Source organism: Sparus aurata, chromosome 20, assembly GCF_900880675.1.
Source record: "Sparus aurata chromosome 20, fSpaAur1.1, whole genome shotgun sequence".
Lineage (NCBI taxonomy): Eukaryota > Metazoa > Chordata > Actinopteri > Spariformes > Sparidae > Sparus > Sparus aurata.
The window spans coordinates 3,701,277-3,722,356 of record NC_044206.1 but is presented as its reverse complement, the minus strand read 5'-3'; the positions used below and the strand labels follow the sequence as shown (position 1 = coordinate 3,722,356).

The 21,080-nt window shown below is 41.4% G+C and overlaps 2 protein-coding genes across 7 annotated transcripts; both read right to left on the bottom strand.

Moving 5' to 3' along the window:
• Positions 1 to 2,168: 2,168 nt before the first annotated feature.
• map2k4b (mitogen-activated protein kinase kinase 4b) lies at positions 2,169 to 13,933 on the bottom strand. Of its 6 annotated transcripts, XM_030399397.1 has the most exons (14): positions 13,696 to 13,933; positions 12,294 to 12,329; positions 11,976 to 12,050; positions 10,880 to 10,912; positions 9,145 to 9,247; positions 8,104 to 8,278; positions 6,420 to 6,539; positions 6,203 to 6,322; positions 6,056 to 6,107; positions 4,499 to 4,626; positions 4,216 to 4,293; positions 3,943 to 4,091; positions 3,183 to 3,228; positions 2,169 to 2,803 (listed from the first exon to the last, which is right to left on the bottom strand). In XM_030399397.1, exons 1-14 carry the CDS (start codon positions 13,805 to 13,807, stop codon positions 2,690 to 2,692), a joined length of 1,341 nt encoding a protein of 446 aa, XP_030255257.1. In that variant the 5' UTR covers positions 13,808 to 13,933; the 3' UTR covers positions 2,169 to 2,689. The 6 variants fall into 6 exon arrangements, with proteins under 6 accessions (XP_030255257.1, XP_030255263.1, XP_030255259.1 ...); XM_030399403.1 differs by lacking the exon at positions 11,976 to 12,050 and having other exon boundaries at positions 9,145 to 9,301; positions 10,878 to 10,904; XM_030399399.1 differs by lacking the exon at positions 11,976 to 12,050 and having other exon boundaries at positions 13,696 to 13,932.
• A 1,963-nt stretch (positions 13,934 to 15,896) lies between these two features.
• Positions 15,897 to 19,111, bottom strand: adprm (ADP-ribose/CDP-alcohol diphosphatase, manganese-dependent). Its single transcript, XM_030399404.1, has 3 exons — positions 18,326 to 19,111; positions 17,764 to 17,886; positions 15,897 to 16,331 (listed from the first exon to the last, which is right to left on the bottom strand). Exons 1-3 carry the CDS (start codon positions 18,897 to 18,899, stop codon positions 16,006 to 16,008), a joined length of 1,023 nt encoding a protein of 340 aa, XP_030255264.1. The 5' UTR covers positions 18,900 to 19,111; the 3' UTR covers positions 15,897 to 16,005.
• Positions 19,112 to 21,080: the final 1,969 nt, after the last annotated feature.

Genomic DNA, 21,080 nt, shown 5'->3' with positions numbered 1-21,080 from the left:
TCTGTCTCTCCCGTTGTTGTGAAACCACGATACTAAAATTGCTGGAAATGTAATACAGCGTAACGTGAAAAGAAAAAGGCAAAATAACAAGAAAAAGCTGACCTTCGACAGTGAAATCAGTCCATTAAGCTGAAGGAATAACAATAATAGTAAGAGTGATGTCATGTGACAAAGTTAACAGTTACTGAGATTACTGCCTCCTCTTGTCTCATGATGATACAGGCTGTTTCATCGAATAACTTAACATTATTAGTCAGTATTAAGGTAAAGGATAAGGCTGGTAGTAATTTGCTGACAAAAATCTAAACATTAATGTCATTGTTATCCTTTAAAGTAACTCATTACATTACAAGTCTCTACAGTGTCCCAGTCTTAAAGGACCACCATTCTTCCAGACAGTTCGGTTAAGTAGCTAACTCCAAGTTAGGCAGACGCCTGGTAGACATGGCTTACTGAGAGGGAATGATGGCGGATGGATCTCAATAGTCTCAAGTTGTGTCCTTGGCTTCCCCTAACTTCGTATGGTTAATTGCAGTATATCAGCTCTGGTGGAGGAGGACAGATGAGGGAATCAGTTCCGACTATGGAGATGCATCCCGAGTATAATGCTGTAATGCATAGTTTGGCATGGGAAACATTCTATCATCAGTGCAAGCCAGAGAGACATGCTGAGTCACGGAGGAACATGCTGAGTCCATGGTGACCTTAAGGGTCAAAGAGCAGCCACTATGTGAGGACTGATCTCTCTTCTCTCCTGGCAGGTGTGTGGTTGGTACAGAATAACATCATTAGCAGCATCTACGGGTGTCGTGTTTCTTGACAGGGAACCCTCGCCGGGACTTTTACAGATGTAGTCACAACTGTTTGCCTCTGTGTGGCAGCATGGTGGATCTGTGATCAGTGTGGATGAGCAGTTGAACTGTACAGTGCTGTGACAGGCTGCTGAGGAGCATCAGGGCTCATTCTCAAACTGAGACATTTTCATCGTACACCCGCCACCCAAACCTCCTCACTGTTTGAGTCGATCATCTCTGAGCCTTAACGGTCACACAGAACCCGCCACGAACAGCAGATTAGATGTACTATATACATACACATTTACATCAGAGGACAGAGTGTCCTAAAGTAACTTTACACCAGGCAATGTAGCATTGTATTAGCCTCAGTTTGTGCCTATTAAATACTGTCATTATGTTTGGACAGAGGTTAGCGTCCACTTTAATGGAAGATAAATTGCTCATAATCTCTTAGAAAAGACAGGACAACTTCAGACAACATTGGCAGCAGTTCTGATGATATTTCTATAATATTCAAATACTCCTCTAATCACCTGGATCATTACATAAAAAAACATTTTTACCTGCTTCCCAAGTCAAGACTTTATTTCCTTATCCAAAACAGAGATGCTCGCTAATGATAGCTGGAAATTACATATGTCCTTGCTCAATTTTTGCAACATTAACAAAAACATTCTACCACCATATATAATTGTGTATCAATGTTTGGTTTGTGCTGCACAAAATTGAGGGACTTGAAGGCAGCAACAGATTCAATCAGCTGTGGCTACTTGGCGCCAACTCTGTTGATTTGCTTTGGCTAATGTCTGTACAAAGCAGAAGTCTTGTGTTCTCAGCCAACACATGATCTTTGAGTTACTTCAGTTATTTACAAGTTTAGTTACTTGCAAATATTGAAAGTAAAAACCTTCTTGGAACATTCAAATAGATTCACTCACTTTTTTCCTGTGCATTGGACAAAACATAGTTTGATTTAAGCGATTCTGCTAATACTGTCAAAAGTTCAAAGTCTTGGTAAATGATGTTCTGGACTTTGAAAAGATCATCAGGGATTTATCTTTTAGAAAACCAGATGTTCGACTCTGTGACTCAAATGTAGTGATAATATATGGAAGGTACAATCTGGGGCTAACACTGGCTGTGAGAAATGTTTGTGTCCTAATAATGTGTCAAGACAAACTCACAGATTGCATATTGGAGAGAAAAAAAAAATAGTAAAGCCACAATACCGAATCCATGAGCTTTCCAAAGAGAAAACACTTTTGCATACTCATTTACCATGAGTGAAGGTGCCCACGACAAACTGTGTGAAAGAATGTGCGTGTGTGTGTGTGCACATGTGTGTGTCTGTGTGTTTAGACAGTAGGTCTATCTGCAGGCATCTGTACATGTCAACACACATAAGCATACATACAGTCCACAATGTACAGCCCAATAGCTGGTTATTTTTGTTCATACATCATGAGTGTCACTGTTCAACATTTTATTTGGTAGATTCTGTATTTGTGTACAACAAGTTCAAGTATATATATACCATATATGTATACTCTATTCCTTTTTCCTCACATAAAAAGAAGCATTGCATTTTACTAAGACAATGTTATGTCTTCAAGTTTTTCTGGGTGCAGATGGACGATGATATTTTAGATTTCACCGACTTTATCATGAGGTGATGGAGGTGGAAGGATTCTCTTAACAATAAATCATCTCATTGCACCGGGCAATTTGGACTTAGTTCCTGTGTTCTTTGGAACGTGTGAATAAACAGGTGATCCTACGTAACTCTGAGGGCTAAGATGTCAAGCGTTGCATCACAAAGCTTTGTGTCCCACCCACTGCATGTTGGGTGACCCCCACCCACCCCCCACTCCCCACTCCCCGGCCTAACTCCATCAGTCCACGTACATAGGAGAGACAGGAGAGGCTGGGATCTGATCCAGGATGCGACATACGTAGCTCGCGACGTCCACGAAACGCTCTTCGTACATCAGAATGAAGGGATGTTTCTGGAGGAGAGGAGAGAGCAGTGAAAGAAGCTAAAAACAACAGTGACATGTGATCACCATATCAACTTCTTGTGGACACCCAAGTCCAGTGTTCGGTTTGCTAGATGCTTCACTATGTTCACCAGCTCATCACTGACTAATGTGTACAGTGGCTAAAACAATATACAGAACATTTTTCAAAGCTTTTCCTACTAATGCTACAGAGATGTTGAAAAGTGCTAAGTTTGAAGAGTAGGCTGAAAGAGGCTAAACGGGGAAGGGAGTTGGATGAAGGGTTAAGGCATTATGCTCAGAAACAAACTTTTAACTACTAAATTCAGGCTGGTGTACGGATTTGTGCGACTTGCATTGAAAACTGAAGAAAAGTCAAACTACTTACCAGGAGCTCCCTGTACTTTGGCCTTTTTGATTCATCCTTTGTAAGGCTGGACAGAAAAAAACAAAAGGATTCAGTGGTGACTGCACTCTATTTTAGGTTACCACGATTAGAAACCATCAGAAACATTACAGAACCCCTAGGACATACCGGAAACCCTGATATCTGTGAGACCACATGAATTTAACTCATTAATAAAATGACTGTACAAATGTGCTGAAATTGCAAAATGAGAAAAGATAGATAGCAGCACAGAAAAAGTCATGTAAAGCTTGCTCAAAAGACACTTTTAGAAACTGGTTCATATACAAAATAAAGTCCTTATTTGTAAACTCTTAGTAAGGAGATCATTTCAACGTTCTCACATTTCTGACCCTTCTAAAATCTGACAAAAAGAGCGAAAATTAACTTAAGGTCCAATCATCCAATCATTTTTTAAGAAGATTTCTAGGGTCTTCGTCAGAAATGAGGTTAGCTCAGTTGACATGGAGACTCCACTGACTAATGAAGCCCATGAGACGTGATCACAAGCTGCAGTGAAGACATGGTAAGTTTATCTCCTCTGTCAAAGTTGTCAAAGAAAGAACAAAGTGTTTTCAGTAATAGAGGATGTTGATTTAACTGGTACATATTCATATATATGACACTTTATTGACTGTATCTATACAGTATGTATACTGACCATGTTTATACTGACCATATGGATACTGTATGTAAAGCTGTACATAAGGCTGTATGTAAGGCTGGGTGTATTGGTGCATACCATAGGTTAACAAAGTTGATGAACTTGGGGGAGAACTGCCTCTCCTCTGAGTTGCTGAGCTGGGGAGGTTCGCCTTTCACCACTTGCGTCAGCTGATCAAAAACACTATTCCACTTGGGGTAAGGAAACCGTCCGGTGGCCAGCTCGTACTGAAAGCAAACGCAAACCAGCGACTGTGAAGACCGGATGTTTGCCTTCTTGCAACAGCTCTGTTCTTTCAAACTGGCTCAGATGTAACATAGGTTAAGATTTCATGTTAACGCTGTGTCTTACCAGGGTGATTCCCAAGCTCCACACATCAGAGCGGACATCATAGCCTTGTCTGGAAGCACTGGGGTCTATCCTTTCAGGCTGAAACACACAAAATATATTATGTAGAGATCAGGTCAAAGAATAAAAATGTTTTGAGTCTGTTTAATCTCTGAACATCTTGTTTCAGTCTGTTTCTTTAGTTACCCGTCTTTATATCTGCCTAACTGGCCTTTAAGGGGTATCTTGATATCTGAACTTCTGTCTATGTCTCTGACAGGTTTAACTGTGAGTTTTTCAGTCATACCGCCATGTAAGGCCTGCAGCCTGCATCTCTGGTCTTGGCTATGGAGTCCACCAGCTGGCCGCTGATGCCAAAATCACACAGCTTGATGTTACCCCTTCGGTCCATGAGAATGTTGGAAGGTTTGATGTCTGAAATAATGGAAAAGACATTTTATACAGATTAACAGAAGTGAACCGAGGTGTTCAATGCACATACCAACAGAAATGTTCTGATACTGCCAGCTGCCTATAGTTTGTTCTGACATTACATACCTTTAAGAGGTAGTATAAAAAGATTCTTTGTACAAAAAGACTGAGGGTTCTTTGTAAAAAATTAGATATTCATCTCTCTTTTTTGACTATAAAGCAGGTCCACATGCTGTCATCCAATCAGAGCACACTGGGCTATTTAGGAGGGGGGTCTTAAAGAGACAGGCACTAAGACAGAGCGTTCTGGCAGAGGGTGAATAGAGGTGCTGCAGCAATGGACATTATGCAGTCCCTCCAGAAAAACGCGGTTATGCGATCGCATAATTCAATGCAAAATCAGCCAAAGTCTGCATATGTATGTGGGGGCTGCATTTTTTCAAATATGCCGCATTTTCGCCGCATAAATTGCCGATTTCCGCGCAAAATATGCGGGGCTTGCACTATTTCATAATCCCCGCATTTTCGTGCAAAAAAAGTCACATATATCTTAGCATATAAATGTTGCGTTTACTTCACACAAGAGCAGCCATTTTCCCCTGTTGCCATGGGAACGTTATGAAGTGTCGTAATTACGCAACGTGAACATCATCAAAAGCTGCAAACCCTGTGATGAAGCCATGATGAAGCCCGCAAATCAGTCTCATTTGCCAACAAAAAATCATACTAGTTTCAAAAACCTTACAGTTGTAAGTATATTAGTAGTATGTAAATTTACATTACAGTAAGAGATTGCACTTTGTGCATTGGAAGCACTTATTTTAACAGAAGATGTCTGTTTTGTACAGCTACCTCTGTAAAACAGGAAGCACATTTTATCTTTTTAATATTTTATTTATTCATATTTACAGAAGTTGTAGCATATTCCTTTTGTAAAACTACAGAACTTGTTTGACTCATCAATGTTTTGTAAGTTTGAGCCATGTGTTTATTAAGATCTGAAATAGAACAAGCTGAGAACTTAAATATTCCCAGCACTTTCTGTGATGTAGTATGCTGCTTATCATAGGAAGTAATAAGAAATGACTCTTTACATTAAGGTAGTAGCATAGTGAGAACAGGGTGTTGGGGAAATCACTTTTTTTTCTCTTTTTCATCAGTTTTTGCAAGTTCCCGCAATTTTTGAAAGTTCCCGCAATTTTTGAAAGTTCCTGCAATTTCATCGCATAAAATTGCATAAATATCCCGCATATTCCATTGCATTTTTTAAGAAAACGTGCCGCATAGTCAAGGATTTTTGCCCGCAACAATCACAAAAAAACTCTTATGAGAAAGCATGCAGCTGAAACTGAGCAGAATATGGGACCTCTTAAATCAATAACATGGCCTCTGAACTTTAATTAATACAATCTTACAGTACTGATAAACTTACCTCTGTGAATTATTTTCAAGTTTTCTTTTAAGTGGTTCAGTGCTTTAACGGTCTGTTGAACACAAAATAAAACACGTCACTTCTGTTTCATGATATGCATGGTATGAAATCAAACTCAGTGAAAGACGGAGTGCATCCGCTACTCACCGCTAATGTTATTTTGCCTAATATTTCCTCTGGAATGACGTCATCTAATGCACAATATACATATTTGTAGAATTTGTCTAATGAGGTAGACATAAGCTCCATACAGATCCAACAGTCCCCCTAAAAACAAAGAGTCAGCAGTTAGTTTCCTGTCGCTACATAGTAAACACAGGTAATAGAGTGTGGTGCATTTGAGGTCAGTGAGATTCAGTCAGACCTCTCTGAAGAGAGCGCCATAGAACTGAACAATGTAGGGACAGTCACTACTCCTCATCACCACGTCGAGATCCATCAGCAGCTGCTTCTGCTCCTTCTCATCCACAGTGGAGCGAATCCTCTGAGAGACGCAACACAAAAACACATTCAGTTCAGTCTTATTCTTACTTTCCACAACATGCACTACACCTTGATTTAGGTTTACAGTTATGGATTCAAGCTCTCATTTGCACACAAATTCTTTGTTTTTGTTATCACTTCGTGTAATATATGCATGTATTACCAAAAAAAGTTCATGTCACTGCACACTGTGGTTTAATCAAATATGTGACAAATATCAATATCAATTTTAAAACATGTCTGATTGTGCGGTGAACCCGCTCACATCCATTATTAATACTAGGGCTGGGTATCACCAGGTACCTCGCGATACGATACTATCCTGATATTTTGCCCACGATAACGATAATATCACGATACAGCGATTCTGCGATAATCGATATATTGCAAGGAATTTCATCCACGATACATCACGATATCTGTGTCACTGAAGAAATTCAGAATTTATTGACTGCACTGAATCCATTTCACAGGAATTACAAAACATTGTCAATCAATTTCACATGAATGACAGCCAAGTAAACAAAGAGTATATTGCAGTGTCTCTTCTTAACACACACACTGACTACAACTATCATTAAATATCTATATGTGTGGGTTTCAGAGCTACTTAAACCATTTTTTTTTTTTTTTTTAATTTGGTTGTATACCTATGTTTGAATAAAGATAAAGCTGTCCTCCGAAGAGGGGTGGTGGTGGTAGGCAAAAAAAAAAAAAAAAAAAAAATGTTTTTTTTTTTTACACTCTTAAATATCGATATTTGGCACCAGTGTATCGATAACATACCTCAAGACGAAATATCGCGATATATCGTAGTATCGATATTTTGGCACACCCCTAATTAATACAGGTCTATATGACCAACATTATCTTTAAACACGCATCATCATCATTTTCATATTAAGATCTAATCACAATGCAGGCAGAATGAAGGTGAGAATGCTTATTGATACCAGGTGTGTATCTAAATGCTGGTGGATCAGATGTCCAGATAAAACAAGTACAAGTATGAGAGTTTTTGACCTGATTGTGACTTATTTTCCTGTTTGTCTCCACTTTTCCCAACTAACAAGGTTCTCCAGCCCCTGCCACCCCTGACATGCTACGGCTTCAGCCATGCTGACACATCTCATCTCATTAGTAATACAGTTTAAACATCTGCCTTACTTATTAAATATGCAGCTTTTGCTGTTTTTCCTTGAAGATTAAAAATCTTAATGTTGTATTTCACACAGGAGTCCAACACCTTCTTAAATGTCAAGTTCAAGGACTTTTCACATCTGACATCATCACGGTAACGGACCCACTGATGGACCCTCTCCAGTTCGCTTACCGTGCAGGCAGAGGGGTTGATGTTAATATGTCAAATAACTTCAATATCTATTCTTGCACAAAATATATAAATTGAAGCACCTTCAATTACATTTTTCTATTTATGTCTATTTTCAAAAATGTTCAAAGCCTTGATTTTTCTTCCCCTAAAACTCACAAACTGGAAGATCTATCAGAATGAGCTAAACCAAAGTGAGGTGTATCTGTCAGTGCAAGAGTCAAAAGCAGGTCACCTTGACAGCCATGATCTGGCCCGTGGGTTTGAAGACCATCTTGTTGACGGAGCCATACGCTCCGCGACCGATCTCCCCGAGGTCTCTCAGATCCTCTGCAGTGAAGTCACAGTGCTGCTCTGGAGAGATCTTCAACTTCCCCGACGACTCGATACTGTGTCTCTGCAGGCGCTCTCTGGAGGGTGAGACAAGATTGGATGAGGCAACATGTGAGACAGAGGAAGCGGACAGAGGAAGGGGAAGGACAAGAGAGAAAGGACAGTGTGGAGCCATGACAGGAACATGCATTATAGATTAATGTGGACATGATGAATATTATTTAGTAATTCCCTTATCTGGAATATTTATTTGGTTCACATAGCCGCAACCTCCTGAGCTGTAACCATCGTTAACTTAGTCAGCAAGCCTCTTGTCCGTGAGTAAATGATCGCTTCCTTTTGTGTGGTGATACAGAAAGAAAACTGTCCCTATATGAAAGTGCTCACATCAAGGTCTCTGAGTGCTCTTGGGTCATAATTTCTGGAAAGAGACATTGTTGTTGAGTTTTTCATATCTATTTTTTGGCTCTTTGAGCACAACAAACCCAGTGCCGTCTAGTCACATTATATACAAATCCACTGATCAACAGTTGATGACATGTCAACAAACGTACCAACATGCAAACAAAGGCAAGAAAGATGGCGCCGAGCGTGCAAATGTAGATGAAAATAATTTCAGTATAAAACTCTTCCAAAATGGACTTCGAAAAGGTTTTATGAGGAAGGAAATACATGCAATATGTTTATTTGGTCCAAGGATATATAAACTGGGTTTTGGTGAGATAAGGTTACTTAAACAAAACTTTCTTTAAAAAAAACCCACATGGTAACTGTCAGTTCTTGGAGGCTGCTGTAACCGTCTAAAGAAAATTAAAATTTAAAAAAACTCAGCAATTCCAGAAAACTGCTGACATACAGGATACACTGACCCTGAGGTCTTACATAACACAGTCATAACAAACAGAGTTCCTGTGAGATGCCACCATCAGCTGTCTCTACTCACATGTGAGGGTTCTGGAAAGAGGGAGGCGTTGGATTGAGCGGGAGCCTGGAGGTTGGTTTCACTGGAGGGTTGGCGAAATTCAGCTTCAGAGCTTTACGTTTACCTGGCAGGACAAAGAGAGGAACAGATCCAGAGTCCCACAACATGCACAGCACACTGTGGGTTCAACCAGCTGGTACAAACAGTGTGGTACAATGCTCGTCTTACCTCAGCAACTTCTGTCTCTAGCACTTGAGATAAGCCTTAACATGTGTGATACAAGCTATATTAAGAGATAAATGCCTCAGTATGAGCCAAAAAACTGCACATTTTTGTGCCTTCTACAATTAAATGTGGCTATCAGGTCAGTAGAGAATGGTGAGCAGAAAACTGATATGGCATGAACGTGAATTTAAGTTCCATTCATTTAGAGCTTGTGTCCACAGACTGACCGTTGGGTTATCTCAAGCTCTTCTCAAGATCAGAGGAAGCACACAATGCATTCTGAACACAAGCAAAGTGCCCACAGTTTCAGGGGCTCCCAACAGTCAGATACCACACCAGTTCGTTCAGCTGTACAAAATACCTTTCCATCCCAACAACATGCAGTGGGGTCCAAAAGTCTGAGCCCACATTGAGAATATCTAACATTGTCGTGTAACCCTGGGAATCATAAGAAAGTTTGAGGAGACCCCAAGTAAATGAAAAAGTGAGAATTCAAATTGTTATTCTAAGTAAACAGGGTCCTTATCAGCATGAAATCATGTCTGGTCTAAAGGTTTCTGAGAGGGCAGTGCATGGAACTCTAAAACACTTCACAGATACTGGATCAGTTGCATCCAACACGTGATCGGTCAAAAGAGAGTTGTCTTGTAGTGTCTCAGAGCACAAGGATCAGCTTCTTACATTGCTTTAACATTCAACTCCTCACTCAAACTGTTCAGTGGATATGATCGTTTGCAATGACACAAAAACAGTATTAGATTTGAAAAAAACTAACAAAATAGAAGCATCGAGACTGCTGGCCTCAGACTTTTGGACCCTTGAATTCTGTATGTAATCCAGTTTTTGAAAAGGTTGTAAGGCATTAGAGCCAAAAAAGAGCCCCAATGCAGGATACTGATACTGGGAACCCCTGTCCAAAACATTTCCATTGAGAACTTAAAAACAAAAGTGCAAATCAAACCTGAACAGTTCCCCTTAGATATCAAAATGACCCAACACTTAAATAGCACTTGATTCCAATTAAAAGACTGAATCAAGTCAACATTGTTTGTTACCTGTAAGTGGATATTGAGGTGTATAATAACTTGCTGACTTTTAAAAATTTTTTTGAAAGTGCTGATTTTCAGTGTTGAGTCGTCTTTGCCATGCCCTGTTCAACCAGCTCTTGAGTGCAAACAGGTCCCGGTGCAAATGAATCTCTCTTGGTCATAACTGGATTGGTGACAGTTGCAGTGAACAGTGGACAGACTCCCCAACTACCAGAGCACCACACAGGCTGTTTCAATAGTACACAGTGGCGTCCTCACACCCGTTTTATCCAATTAAACATGAGCATGATAAAAACCATCCAGAATGTGGAGCTCAGTATGAATGCTGATCAAACGCCAGGCAGCAGTTCGCACAGTCCTCAGCCAAAATTGAACAGAAACAGGCTCAGTGAAAGCCAGCGAGAGGAGACCACTGTAGACTACTGAGGAGTACCCACAAAGAGTAGAGGTCGGTGTGCTTTGTGTGCGAGTCTATTGCTTACTTTGGGACACTCCAGACAGGCTTATCTGAAACCCTGAAGTAAAGGAAAGAACATTTTACTACATTTTCTTTGGGCTTGTGTGTGAGTGTGACTGGGTCGTGATTCTAAAAGTTCCATCCTAGCAAGAGCCAATGCTGAAAGTGGAATAGAGGGCAGGTAAACTTTTCTTACTTACTTTCAGAAAGCAGTGCCATGTTTTGGTGGGTTTGGTTCAGTGCAGTGACAAGCAGCTGTACGTGGAACTTCATGTGACTCCATTGTATTACCAGTGGAATGAGGAATAGTTTTGGTCTCTTCCTTAACTTCCTGCAGTTAATCACTTTAGTACTATTTCACATTTAACGATAAAGTAAGAGACAACAAGGCCCAAAACTGGCTGATGCTTTGTTTTAGTGGCCAGTTGTAAGTGGTATATCACTGTCGGCAGTTGGTATGCTGCCGCCGCTGTTGTTCTTCTGTCATAAAGCACTCACAGTCAGTCAGTCATGTTCCACTGACAAGAGCCACTTTTCACCGGCAAATATCGTGTAGAACTGCTGGCTTATGCCATAGCATTGAGTGGAAGATGATGATCATGATCGGCAGCTGCCGGTCACTGATGTCATGAACACTAAGCGGTGATTGTGGAGTTTATAAAATAGGAGGCAAACCCCTTCCCCATGTCTACATCAGTGGGTATCACACATCATCACAAAGCTCAGAATTTGTATAGTATTTCTTTAGAAAACTTAAGATCTTATCTACTTTTACAGAGGACTGGAGCATCACAAACTGGCATGTCTTGTGGACAGCCCACAAGAATTATCCACCGCCGTACCACCAGGCTACAGAGCAGCATCTTTCCTCGGGCTGTAACCCTGAACTCATCCTCAACACTCCACCATGAAGAATCTTTCTAGTGACTTAATTATTCTCAATTCATGAGTTGTATATGTATAGGTGGCACACAGTCAGAAACGCTTACAGGAAGTGATGTTTGCCAGTGGACCATGGCTGACCTTCTGTTATGCCATTAAGCCAGATGAAGAGCAGCAACATACCAGACGTTAACACGGGCATACCACTAACCACTGAGACGTGTCACTCAAACAGATACCTGTGCTGTTGGGAGAAACAGACTGACGGGCTGGTCTGATGCAGTGTCTCATACCATGGGGTCTGTCTACTGTGTCTAAATAAGATCATGTGGAAACTTGATTAAAACATGCAGATAAGTAGATAAAATTCAGGTTTGACAAAAAAAAAAAGAAAAATATACATGAATGGAATTTGGAAACAAAAAGAAAAAAATTGATAAACAAAATAAGGAGGGTAGGGATGATTTGAAGGAATTCCTGTGCCAAGGTATGGCCTGAACAAAGACAATTGAAACCCCCAACAGCAGACTGAACCCTAGTAAAATAAGTGTGAATACCTGTTTCATTTTGACATCTCCAGCAGGTGTTGGTTTCTGTAAGGTTTAGATAAAACATTTGATACCAGACATCTGCCACAGAGTGAGAACATGCAACTCAGATGTGTTACTGTACTGCTGTACAGTCAATCAGCTACCACCTACGCATCCATTATCGGACACCACCTTGTCCGACCTGCTCTACGTCCTTCTTACAGTCACGTTTAGACAGCACATCACATGAACAGCGAGCCCCCTGTGTGTACAACCATTCACCATCATGTGTGACTGCACACAGAGGGTTGTGAAGCTACGCGGGCTGACACTTGGTGCTCTGTCGTTACTGCAAGTTAGCACATAGCATCTTCTGACAAACAGCAGGGAGCCCAACATGCACACAGACCAAACGACTACTGCTAGTTGAGCTAAACTGCTGAAGGATTGGCTTTCCGTCCGATAATGGATTTACAGTGTGGAGGCTGCATCGCAAAAACATCATATAGCTGGAAATGCACATCCCTATATCATGAGAAGTAACGAGCGAGATATAGCGTCAATACGGAGGTAACGTTAAAAACGGAGGTGTTCGTTTTATACTATCTCATTATTTAACGACAGAAGTAACAACAGACTCAATGAGAGAGACGTTTTTGCCGCTGTCACACGGACGGTCGTTATTTAAATATGAATGGTGACATGTTGAATAGAATGACCGGGTCTGACTTTAACTTGCTTTTTATTTCCGCTCTTCGCTGTGTTGAATTCAAACAGTGGCCTGGCTCAGACACACTCTTCAGTGTAGGCCTTGGTGCTACTTGTAGCCACCTGGTGCTAATAATATCGGCGAACACACAGTGTTGGATGAATCTTTACGCCGTCACACATTCGGGATTTTGGTTTGGTTTCTACTGAGATTGACGACAGACAAGAGGAGTGGAAACAGTCCACCGTGTCAGTACAGGTCGGTCGGTACACAGCGAGAAAGGGGCGACTTCACCACTGCTAACCTGGTAGCCATGTAGTCACAGGGAGCCCATTCAAGCTAGCCAAGTAAAGCTAGTGCGAAAGCGGAAACTATGCAGGTCAGCTTTCAAAATAAAAGCGCATACTTTCACATAGCTCACCACACTCGACACGACTACTACGCTGTTGTACCATTTATTGGAACATTCAGTTTATTTTTCAGTTTCATTTTTTATTACTGAATCGTGTTGATCATATATTAAACAAACACCACATTGGGAATTAATTTTGGCCAACAACGCGGATATTTTTTGAAAGTTCTGACCGGAAAGCTTGAATCAACCCTGCCACCTTGACGGTGGTTTTCAGGTTCTGGGAAGCTACGAGCTACATTTTCCTACTAACTCCTCAGTCCGCAGCTGAAACAGAACAATACCAAATAAAGGCTAATGTCACCTACCTTGCATGCTGCTGCTCTGCGTCTGCTGGTGAAAATGGTGCGACGTGGATCCAACAATGTTGCTGCTGTTGCTGGAGCTTGTGGAGTTGCTGTCAGGACTGGGAGTCGCCATTGTTGTGTTGGATTCCGGCAGCAGCGCTCAGGCTGCAATGCAGAGTGAAACTTCGCCCTCTCTGCCTCCAGACGGGACACTGCGCCACCTGAACGCAGCAGCCGCACCACGGCCACGTCTGTGCCGCTGCTGCCTCCACGGTCTGTCGGAAATACAGGAAATCACGCTTCACATCGCAGTGCTTCACATATTTCACTCATTATTGTATCACGTTTTCAAATCAGTCCACATTTTATTTCATACATCCCTTTATCTTATTATATTCCCGCAATTTTCCCCAATGTGATTCAACAAAATAGTTAAGAACACAAAAGTAGGTAAGCTACTTTAATCAACATAAGCATGTGAGTATTTAATATATCATTTAGATATATCACATCGATTTACCATATTCTTTAGTTGACAAAATATTAAAAACCTTAACTCAAGGTGCATTCACCAGCTCAATCAGAGGTTTCAACCACATATCATAGTCTTTGTCAGTGGATGGAAATGTGTTTAGTATTCATGGTTCTAGAGTAAGAGAATACCATTTATATCTTCCTGTTACCACACAGTATGTGCATAATCTTAATTCGTAACACATGGTTATATCACTGCTTTGTAATCTTCAAGCAAAAACCCCAGTGTTAGTGTACCGGCACTATGTAAGGATAAAAGTTGGGGTTTATAATCCATCCTTGAGTAACACAACACATGTCTCTGAAAAACTTACTTGAACTTTCCTTTGCTTTATTTCAGACAGACACCTAATATCTCCCACTTTCCCACATAACCTGAATGTAGCATGAGATGCCAGCTATGTGAGCTTGACAAGTTGTGCAACTACTGCTGTTATAAAGATGTTTATTCCTCATATTGTTTTACATTGTACATCATACAGATGTGCACTCATCTTCTGCTGATCTTATCACCTGGAAACTGGTCAGTACATCAGTTACAGTTCCACTGCAGTCATCAAATATCTCAGTATATTGCACAACACATTGTTCAGAAAATATGTGCATCAGAAAATCAGTTTATGTGCAATGTGCAACATGCAATAAAGGCACCAACTGCAATAAAAATGCTTCTTAAAATATGTGCATTTAAATATGCAAATTATACGATTTGTCCCCAGATTAAAACACAATCGATAAATATAAGATGTATTTCACACTTGCACACAAAAAAAAAAACCAAAACAGAAACAAAAAAAAGAATTAAAGTGCAGTAGATTATTGGAGGTACTGCATTTGTTCTTCTGAGGTAAGTGGACTTGCATCTAAAAACACAGACCAGACTGTATGCAAGTGTGTGTGTTTTTGTAATAATTGTCTGTAAGAAATGTACACCTTGGCATTTAAAGCAACTGTAACCAACTATATTTACCTTAAAACAAAGCCACAAAATAACTTTAATGTTAAAGTGACACACAACGCTAACTGTCACTGATTTTGGTGAAACTGGAACATATGTTATGGATCAAATATTATATTGTTTTCCCTCTGATGTCCTACGGCACCGCCACAGCAACAGAACCAGGCTGAGCAGCCTCTACAGACATCGAGACAGAGGTAAAGACGCTGAAGAGGACGTCATCAGAGAAAACTAACAATTGACACTGACTGAGCAAGAGGCTAGACAGGAGATCAATAAAGATGTTCAGGTAGAAAAAGAGACAGTGACCGGGTGAGAGGACACTTTAGCCAGTAGCATGTGACAGCCAGATGGTATCGTCTCTGGCTCAGGTTACGTTAGCTTGGAGTGTGTAACTGTTCGGATCTGTGTGCAAACTTCGACTGCTGCATGGCAGCTCAAGATTTTACGTTATTATGATGTGCTGAGTTTAGTTTGTAGCTAGCACATGTCATATTATTAAAAGGTTAATTGGTTTGTAACCATTACGACAGTTGTACTCAGATGTGGTGGTGGTGGGGGGAATTTAATATTGCATTAAATCTTAATAAAAGAATCTAAAGTTAAACTATTTCCATTGCTTGAGAGCTTCCATTATCATCATTTAATCGCTCACTAATTTGTAAATGTTCGTCAGCCCTCTGGTATGGGACAGCAGATATATGCAAGTATATTTTTAAGTGACATGTTCAATTCCCTGACTTTTCTATGATAGTGTCACAGACATCCTCTACATTTCCCAATCTGGAATATACTCTTTCAACCCCAAGCTATTCCAAAAACCCTGATTACAGTATGGGTCATTTTGCCCCATGATCTGCATCACTGTGGCGCCCTGGAAAGACAAACACTCGATCTCTGATCCTGCCGTTCCCTTTCAGCACCATCCTGTTCTCGTACACAGAGACCGTGCCAAAGGCATTGTCATCAGGTGGAGTCTCAATCACCCCCTCCAATGTCAAGTGGTGCACTCCCGTGTTTTTATCCTGATGGTATCCACCGTCATGGTCGTGTCCTGCCATGAAACACACCACACTGCTGTGGGACCGTATGATGGCCAGGACCTCATCGTAGTTCCAGGCAAGGCAGATGGGGTCTGTGGAGTACGGGTGTACAGGGAGGTGACCTGGGAAAGAAGAAAGACATGTCTGGTATCAGGTGTAGCTGCACCGGATTTAACGATCTGAGAATAAGACTTAAGAATCAACCATCTTTCTTCCTAACCGCTTTTAACAGTTTGCCTACATTACAGTGTTGCTTTAATTTTCCACTTTAATGCACACACCTCTCCTCTCTGTCTCTCTCTCTCTACCAGCAACATCATCTGCTTTCTTTGTCAGAATTAAGTTTTATAAAGCAAAAAACACAGCTTGCATTTTGTTTGTTTTTTACCCAACTGTGATTCCACTGTCATAACAGCAGGTTCTGTAGTCTATTAAATGCTATGATGGGTTGTCAAGTATACTTGGGTGGCACTGATGTACTGGGACTGCTCACCCATGTAAAACATATGTGTGGGAATCACTGATGTACACAATATGTTAGATTTCTACTGGAATCCAGCGTCTATCGTCCAAGGACAATACTGTCTCAAAGGACAGCAGCACATTTTTTTGTCATCCAGTGCAGCCAGTATCTATCAGGACATCACATTACCGGGTCAGTTCCTCGTCCGTGAGCTGATATTTTTTAGTCTGATTAGCAATTTGAGACAGGGGAATGGACGTGAGGTGACATTTTGACTTTTTTTTTTTTTTTTTTTTTAAGCAATCAAGATTTGCAAGTTATCAAATGATAGCCGTTATGTTCAGGGCTCGAGACTTATGGCGGTCCTGTCAATGTGGGACAATAGAAAACGTGTTTTGGCCGAACAGAGATTTTCTCCGGGATGCTTCCGGGCTGAAAGGGAGTTTTGTACGTGTACTGTATCTCCACAGTGCTCGGTCACTGCAGTAACAGTTGCTGGCTGACTACTCGTGAAGCAAAGAGAGCAAGAAGCAAAAAGACATGGTGGACTCCATCGATGGCTGATGCATGTACTGTTTACTTATATGCAACCACAGCCAGCTCAGACTTGTTTGGCCAATACTACTTGGACTATGAACAGAGGCCATTATCAGGAATATAGTGTTCAAATGCACACAGAGAGATGCAGAGAGTACATACATCTGCAACTGTCACTTTGGCTCCACGAGGCCTCCTAGTTAGTGAGACTCACCTCGTTAACTGTAAGATGACGTGTAAAAGAAATCAGCAGAGTTCAAAAGGAACAATTAAACATTAAAACTAAGGTTAAGTTCTATTCTCACTGGTCCACAGGTCAAGTCACACAGTCGCACAGGTCGTTGCCTCTCTAGTTGTTTTGAGTAATAGGTTGGATTGTGCAGTCACACCTGGCTCCCCAGCAGCTGGACTGAAACGTAACTCTACAAATGCCTGAAAGCGTACACTGCAAACCTTACATGGCTTACTTACTTACTGTACTTACTGCATTTCCACTTGAAAGATGACAGAAGTCAAAGATAATTGGATGAAATCACACTCCAGGTTTCACTTACTGACAATTGTGACCTTCTCCTGCTTCTCATCGGCCGAGGACAGGACAGAATCCAGCCAGTCCAGCTGCTCCTTACTGAGCCCACCGTTGAACATGGTAAACCTGCGAAGCACGCCCTCTGTATCTGAAACACACAATCCACTGTTAATCTCCTTGGGGTCTGTGAAGTGGCATAAGTATAATAAAAACGTATACAAATGAACGTATCAAATGATCAAAACTAAGGTTACTCCTGTCTACAACTGCTGCTAACTGACGGTGTGCCTTTGAGCAAGGTGCTTCAGATGAACATGCTCCAGCAGGGCTGACAGTGACATGTCCTTCACACTTCACACATGTTTCTAAAGATCAGCAGACATGTTTAGTAGACTCTGCAGTTTACTGAAGTAATACGATTACAGCGTATTATATACATTTCTCTGCTCAAAGGTTAAAACTATTAATAAATACCATACTATAATATAAAATCCATACAAGAATACTGTATCTATTTTTATTGTCCATAAAGTAGTATTTGACTACGTATTAGAATAAAGTTCTATCTACTCAGCAGGTGAGCACACCTGGGGGACAGTTGAGATCCTCGTTGTTGTTGTACTGCCGGATCAGGCTCAGGGCCTCCTGGTACTCCTCACTGGACTCCTCTCTGCCCAGCAGGCTCACATCATAGGCGTCTAACACGACGAACGTGAACCCGGGGAACGGGCTGAAGTGGTAGGCATAGATGTCCCCGGCAGCCTGGCCCCCACTCGGGCTGCCGTCCGTGGTCGGAGTGCTGTTGAGCTTGGACCGCAGCAGCGCGCTCCTGCTGAAGTTGTAGAACTCGTGGTTGCCCCACACATGGTGCACCTCCACCGGGCCGCAGCTCAGCTCCCTCAGCACGGTGTCCAGCGCTCGGTCGGAGGCGCCGCGGCCCTTGTTGAAGCCGTCGATAATGTCTCCCAGCTGGAGGATGAACTCGGGTTTGACAGCTGACTCTGACCAACTTTCCTGGGCATTCCGCAGCAGCTGGAGGCTGCTCCGGTAGTACCGCCTCCTCGTCCGGCTGTAGTTGTATCCGTCGTCGATGTCTGCGTACTGAATGTCAGCGATCACTCCGAAGGTAAACAGCGGCGTTGGCTCAGGACAGTCGTCCATCCTCGGAGGTATTGTCCTGGGAGCTACCGGGGTGTGACGGTGCGGACTGTGGCCGCGGAGGAAGCTGACGGCACAGGAAACACTCAGCAGGAACCGGTGTCCTCTGACATGTTGAAACCCGGCCAGGCTGCTCGGTGCGGGGCAGTTTCCTCTATCGTCCTCTGCGATTACAGCACACAAACCGACGCTGCGCCTGCTCACTGACGACTGAAGCGCAATAAAAGCAGGGACTTCCGCCTGTATCCTTCAAAATAAATGCTGCAAGACAAACAAACACACAAGAGTGTGGGGTTCAACAGGAGTATATCTGCCCGAGGTTTAACTGCATTCTGGGAAAAAAAATTATAGAAATTCTGAAAGCGACATTATATAGTTTTAGAGAAGATTTTCAAAGTCAGAATTGTAATATTTACAGTATTATGAGGTGATAATACAGACTTTGTCCATCAATGAATGAAACAGCTGTTCTCAAAGGAAAGTAGGGTCCCAGAAAACAATTTGAAGCTAGAGAGGTGGCAGGGTCCGCCACATATTAAGTAAAACAGTATAAATTGTGTCGTCCAATTAGTTTATTCAGTCATGGAAACACAGAGAGTTTGATTATTTAGTTTGTTCAGGCAGAAGTAATCAGTCAGAACTACCTACTGCACTTTATATTTCTGTGGCTGAAAGCTTCTGATGACCATGTGGGGTTGAGGAATAAAGGCTTTTTCATGGACTGAGGCCTAGTCCACATAAACATGGGTATTTTTGTAAACAGGGTGTTGGAGCTATTTGTTTGCCGTTACTATTGCTTATTATTTTTGTGAATAACAAGTCATATTTTAGTTTGAATTAGGGGTGTGCCAAAATATCGATACTATGATATATCGCGATATTTCGTCTTGAGGTACGTTATCGATACACTGGTGCCAAATATCGGAAAAAAAATAAATAAATACTTTTTTATTTTATTTTATTTTTTTTTTTTGGCCCACCACCACCACCCCTCTTCGGAGGACAGCTTTATTTTTATTCAAACATAGGTATACAACCAAATAATAAAAACAAATGGTTTAAGTAGCTCTGAAACCCACACATATAGATATTTAATGATAGCTGTAGTCAGTGTGTGTGTTAAGAAGAGACACTGTACAATATACTCTTTGTTTACTTGGCTGTCATTCATGTGAAATTGATTGACAATGTTTTGTAATTCCTGTGAAATGGATTCAGTGCAGTCAATAAATTCTGAATTTCTTCAGTGACACAGATATCGTGATGTATCGTGGATGAAATTCGAATCGCTGTATCGTGATATTATCGTTATCGTGGGCAAAATATCGTGATAGTATCGTATCGCGAGGTACCTGGTGATACCCAGCCCTAGTTTGAATCGTCTAGATGTTTGCTTATTTAGATTGCAGTTTGAACGCTTTTTCTTTTCTTCTTTTTTTGCTAGTTATATGTTTACTCTAATTATTTCCTTCTTTAGCATGTTCAGTTTTGTCCAGTTAGTGTTGCATTTTGTTTTTGTTTTATTCAACACTGTGGACACCTGAGGTTGAATAGGCTGAAGGATAGGTGTAGGACCATGATGCACCTGACTGGGCCTCTGGTTTTTTTTTTAGCAGAGCAGGAGAGGCATGCAGGAGCCCTTTGTTTTTTGTCTGCTTGCTTGTTTCTACCAAAGGAACATTGAATGGACACTGGAATTCTTTTGCCTGCATACATTACAAGCCCATGGTGCAGCAGTGGCTAACTGAATGCAGTGTTGACGAGAGGAGGTTCACACTGTTCTCCTGCAACACGTGTCCGAGGATGTCGGGCAAAAGAAAGGTGGAAGACATTAGAAGCTATTGGTGGTTAATTTAATGTTAAGTGTTAGCTAGTTGTAACATTAAAAGTAGGCCTAGTGAATACTACTGATCTTCTTCGAGATTTGATATATAATGTGGTCAAATTCCATCCGAAGACAGCTATTGTTAATCTAATGCAGTGGTTTGCACTATAGTGTAATGTAATGCACTATGACTGAAGTAAAGTTCAGATATTGTTATCACAGCCTTCTCATCTGTCATTAGTATCATTACACTGCTTAACAACGTATACATTTTTTCTCCCCTGGCAGCAGCACATGGTGGTGGTGGGTGACTGGCCATGTCCCCACCAGTGTTGCCAGATATCGCGAGAGAAACAAGC